The 5442-nt window shown below is 38.3% G+C and overlaps 1 protein-coding gene across 1 annotated transcript; it reads left to right on the plus strand.

Annotated features, from left to right (window-relative positions):
- The first annotated feature begins 208 nt into the window (after positions 1-208).
- LOC137943128 (sugar transport protein 8-like) lies at positions 209-2049 on the plus strand. The gene is made up of 4 exons (XM_068788822.1): positions 209-344; positions 452-771; positions 879-1502; positions 1582-2049. The coding sequence occupies exons 1-4, from the start codon at positions 209-211 to the stop codon at positions 2047-2049; spliced, it is 1548 nt and encodes a 515-aa protein (XP_068644923.1).
- The last annotated feature ends 3393 nt before the right edge of the window (positions 2050-5442 follow it).

Raw genomic sequence — 5442 nt, forward strand, 5'->3', positions numbered from 1 at the left:
CTCTCTTCACGTACATAAATGGGAGACCTGAGCTTCTCATCTTGGAAAAAGAAATTGCGAAAACTTAATTTGGTGCTTAACAGTTGCCCTTATTCAATCTCCCTGCTCGTTTCTTTTTCGGTCTTCGACTGTCTTCTTGTTCTTCTTCGTTCATTCTCCAGAGGTTCTATTCCCAATACTTTTTTCTTGTAAGAAAGAGAGAGCCAAGATGGCACCCATAATGACCTCTTCATCTGGCTTTAGCGGAGCGGAGTTCTCTGCCAAACTCACATGGCGGGTTGTAATGTGTGGACTCATTGCATCTACGGGAGGCCTGATGTTTGGTTACGACATTGGAATTTCAGGTAAGGAATGGGTAACGAGGCATCAACGAGAGACTTCCTCATGCGTAGCATTGAGGTTTCAATCTCTGGGGATCGTCTTAACGGTCCTGATGATTTATGGATTGCAGGAGGTGTATCGGGCATGGACACTTTCCTGAAGGAGTTCTTCCCTAAAGTTTATCTCAGGAAACAGATGGCTAAAGAGAACAACTACTGCAAATACGATAATCAACTTCTCCAGCTTTTCACTTCTTCTCTGTATCTTGCGGCCTTGGTAATGAGCTTTTATGCAGCGACTATGTGTAAGAAATTCGGCCGGAAGGTGACCATGCAAGCGGCTTCTATCTTCTTCCTTGTCGGAGCTCTTTTTACTGTGGCCGCCCATGGGTTGTGGATGTTGATCATCGGCAGAATCCTTCTTGGGTTTGGAGTTGGTTGCGGTAATCAGGTACGAGTTTGAATTTTAAGATGAAAATTAAACCGGTTTCGTTCAATCCGATTATCACCCATCGCAATCAACGTTGACAAATCGATTCCTTTTATTGTATTTTTCAGGCGGTTCCCCTTTTCATCTCTGAGATTGCTCCCGTCAAATTCAGAGGTGCTTTGAACATCTGCTTTCAACTTATGATCACGATCGGAATCTTAGTAGCCAACATAGTCAACTATTACACTGCTTCTGTTTCATGGGGATGGAGACTCTCCCTGGGGCTCGCCGGCATCCCTGCTCTGATCCTCATCATCGGATCCTTCTCCATTTCTGAGACACCCACGAGTCTCATTGAGCGAGGTAAGCTGTCCGAGGGTAAAGCTATTCTGAAAGCGATCCGTGGTACGGATGATGTCGATAGGGAGTTCGAGGAGATCCAAGACGCCTGCGAGATGGCCAACAGGATAAAAAACCCGTTCAAGAACCTCATGAAGACCAGTAGCAGGCCTCAGCTCGTCATTGGTGTGCTTATGCAGGTCTTCCAGCAATTTACTGGAATCAATGCCATTATGTTCTACTCTCCTGTGCTGTTCCAAACAGTTGGATTCAAGAACGATGCAGCTCTCCTGTCTGCGGTGATTACTGGAACCGTAAACGTACTCAGCACCCTCGTCTCCATTGCGCTGGTGGATAGAGCAGGAAGGAGGAGTCTACTTCTCGAAGCCTGCGTTCAGATGGGAATCAGCCAGGTAAGAACATTTATTTTATTTTTCTCTTAATAGCACCTTCTTCTATGGCTGACGCCTGGGTGAAACTGGGTCTCTTCAGGCTGCAATCGGTGTAATCTTGGCAACGAAATTATCTCTCACGGGTTCTCTTGACCACGGGACCGCAATCTGGGTCGTGTTACTGATCTGTCTCTTTGTCTCTGGCTTTGCGTGGTCTTGGGGGCCATTGGGTTGGTTGATCGCCAGCGAGATCTTCCCACTCAAGACCAGAGCAGCCGGATTCTCCTGCGCTGTCAGTTCCAACATGCTCTTCACCGCTATCATCGCTCAATCGTTCTTGTCCATGATGTGTAAAATGAGAGCCGGTATCTTCTTCTTCTTTCTTGCATGGATCGTCGTGATGTGTCTCTTCGTCATCTTCTTGTTGCCGGAAACCAAGCAGGTTCCGGTTGACGAGATGGTCGAGCGAGTATGGAAGCAGCACTGGTACTGGAAAAAATTCATGGTTGACGACGACGAAGTATATAATAAGAAAGCAAACAAGTTGGAGAAAGGAGTGTCCACCTGATCATTGTTCCGGCCACGTCCGTTGCTTTTCATTTCTGAAATTAGTATCGGAATCATTTTGTTGACCCTTGTTCTTAACAATCAATACAAACGAATTGAGTACACACGTGGGCTTAATCAAGGGTATGGGTGCCAGGTTCGGCCACCCTTATATGGGATAAGTTTAAATGTCTAATTTTCAGCTTCCATATATTTTTGAATTTTTTTAGATTTTTCACCAAAGTGGGCCCCCACTCACAAAATTAGGGTTGGTGCAAGGATACGGGTACTTTAACAATCCAATAACCATCAATTCACAACTATTTCAACCAATATCGTGCAAAAGCATAACAATTAGGGCTGACATTTGCAATTGGGTGATGATGCATGCATCCAACACTGGGTTGGGTGATGTAGATCTAAAACAAAACCATTAGGAAGCCAATTAGGGTAATCAAAGGGTAGAGAATCATTCAATGATTCATAAAGACTAGTAATCCTAAGGTTTGGGTGACAGGTTCGGCCTGTCTGATTTGGGATAAGTTTAAAGGTCTAATTTTCGGCATTCCTTATATTTTTGCGCTTTTGGTGTATGGGTTAGATACTTAACATTGGCCCAGAGTGGGAGTCTGTCCCAAATTTAAAAAGTGCAATTTGGTCATGAATGAGAATGTTATAAAGTTGGCTATCGTAGTTGTTGACACGAAAACTTGATAGATTATTATGATTTTAGGAGACCCAACCAAGATATGGGCACCATGTTGGGCAAGCCTAGTATGGCACAGGTCTAAGCGCCTAGATTTCCACATTTTGTAAGCTCTACAACTTTTAGCGTGTTAGTTAGGTATCTAACATAAACTATAACATCACTCCTCAGTCAACTCATATCTTCTAAAAATGATAAGATTTTGTTTTAATCTATATGCTTTCACAATCCATACCATAATTGTTGTTTGTTGGAAGATAGGCCCAAACCCACACAACCAAGGAAGACCCACATCAAGATGGGCCCAAGCACATAAGAAGTAGGACCCACCATGATTACCACAAGCTAACATCCTTATCACATAAGTTGGAAGATCAAGAAGGACTCACAAAAACATCTTTATCTAATGGTCACGTCTTAAAAGATTTTTAGTTTGAGTTATGTTTGTCTTTTTATATATATTGAGTTATTTAATTCTGTTAGGACTTATCTTTAAGTGTTAGAGTTTGAGTGTAATTGGGACAAATATAGTTTTATTGTAATTGAACTCTACTAGTTTCTTCTATTATAAATAACGGTTCATGTACTCTGATTATAATAAGTTAATGAAGTCAATGAAATATTTCTCTTTTCCAAAAATTCAACATTGTTCTATTAGTAGAAATTGTTATTTGTTTAGCGTCAAATTATAATGTCGAACTGAAAACATCAATCTATTGTTTATTACAATTCATGTAGAGCTTGAAAGTTGCATGTCACTTGCAACTTTGCTAATTATAGAAGGAAATTATATCAATGACACCTAAAAGAAAAAAGGTCAAAAATAAAATTATAATGTATCGACTTTCTTTTACCAGTAAAATGATTCTTCCATTTTCATTTATGAAATTATAGAATATCAATATTATAAGAAAAATGCCTTTTTTGTTCGGTCTTCTCTTACCTAAACCCATTCAAGTTTAAAAAATTGACTTTGAATATTCTAAACCCAACCCTCTGTTATTAACCCAACTCATTGGATCACCTCTTTTCTCTCCCTTTTCTCTTTAACTTCTAATTCTTCAGTATCTATAATATAGTTTTGTGTAACAATCATTCTTCTCTACTCTTGTTCTCTTTGGATCCCCCATTTTCCCTCTTTTGGTTGTCTTTCTTCACTCCCTTTTCTATTTCAATTGTCAAGTGAAACCCTATTTTCCATATGTTCCTCTCTACTCTCATTCTCCTTGCTTTATCATTGCACTTGCATAAGAGAATGAATAGTCCTTTGTCATTTCATTTTGTGGAGACGAGGATCTTGAAGATCGAGGTAAATCTAATCTCCATTCATCTTTCTAATCTATCAATCCTTTCTTTTTTGTTTTAACTTTCTTGTTTATCATTCCGGGTTTGAGACCCCTTAAACTAAGTATAGGTTTAATTCTTTGGGTGAACTATTGTTTTATCTCTTCAGATTTTTTTAATTATTGTTATGACATTTACATTTTACTTGTATGGTGCGGATAGGGTGTTTTAGATCTGAGAATTTTGTTTTAGGTTTTTCTTTTTGTTATTTTTAACTTGTTTTGATTTTTTATGTGAGTTATTGTTGTAATGTATCTTGTGATGGTTGGAGGAGTGAGAGGTTCGGATTAGGGATAAGAGGATAATTTGGATAACATATTCATTAGGGGTTCACTGGTTTATTTGATGGCGGTGATTTGCCATATGAACTTTTTGATATAATTCGTACGGTGGTAATGCAAAGTTGAACTTCAATTATGACGATTTGTTGAAGTTTATGTTCTTCCTAGTTAAAGATATATATGTAATGTTTAAAAATACGTAAACAAACGTGTTAACCCTATACTAAACCATTGGCTGAAGTGGTGATTTTATGAGATGATTGTGATTTTCCAAGCATGATCTTGAGTGATTATACAAAACATTGTTCAACATATCTAGTGGTCTCAATGTACCTGCCTCCCCTAAAATATGGGTTGACTCGCTCGAATCACAAGTTGACCAACTAAATCGCAAAATCATTGTATCCACAACCCACTAGTTTACAACTTAAGACCGTAATTGACCAAAATGAAATGTGTTAACAACAGTATTGTGGGCAACCAACAACATAGTAATTTGCTATTTAACAATATAGTATGTTTCTAATAGATAATATATTAGATGTTTATTACTTAACACAATATTAATAGTGGCATTTGTCCACCAAAAAAAATACATTGTATTTTACATTGTTATACAAGGTTGTATAACCATAACATACTATCACATAACCTAAAAATAGAATTGAACAAAATAAAACATGCAAACAACATCATATCGTAGTAGTCAATAATATAGTATTTGGGTTGCTAATAACCTATAACATTCTTTATTAATGGGTAATATAACTTTTTTTTTATTTCAAATAGTTGACTGCTTGTAGTCGACTTCAAAAAATACGCATGCTCTCTCTTTTCTAAAGTTGACTGCTCCTGAAAGAGTTGTTGATTGTTTCCCTTACTTCGAAATAGTTGATTGTATGGTCTAAAGCAGTCAACTGCTTTTGATTATCTTTTATCCTGTGATGAAGTCAGACATCTTAAGGCAAGTGATTGACTACTCTTCTAGAAACAGCCAACTGCCAAAAACAGAGAGAATGGGATTTTTTTTAAGTTGACCACGAATGAAGCATTCAATTGCATATGTCCCAAACCTCAACACTTG

Source organism: Aristolochia californica, unplaced genomic scaffold, assembly GCF_029961685.1.
Source record: "Aristolochia californica isolate CCGP_79_NKW_82.1479 unplaced genomic scaffold, dmAriCali1.0.hap1 SCAF_10, whole genome shotgun sequence".
In the NCBI taxonomy this organism is placed as follows: domain Eukaryota; kingdom Viridiplantae; phylum Streptophyta; class Magnoliopsida; order Piperales; family Aristolochiaceae; genus Aristolochia; species Aristolochia californica.

Excerpts from the sequence above, each read along its gene's own strand:
- LOC137943128 (XM_068788822.1), top strand. The coding sequence starts at position 209 with ATGGCACCCATAATGACCTCTTCATCTGGCTTTAGCGGAGCGGAGTTC. Across the intron at positions 772-878 it reads GAGTTGGTTGCGGTAATCAG|GCGGTTCCCCTTTTCATCTC; the intron begins GTACGAGTTTGA and ends TGTATTTTTCAG. Across the intron at positions 1,503-1,581 it reads TTCAGATGGGAATCAGCCAG|GCTGCAATCGGTGTAATCTT; the intron begins GTAAGAACATTT and ends GGGTCTCTTCAG.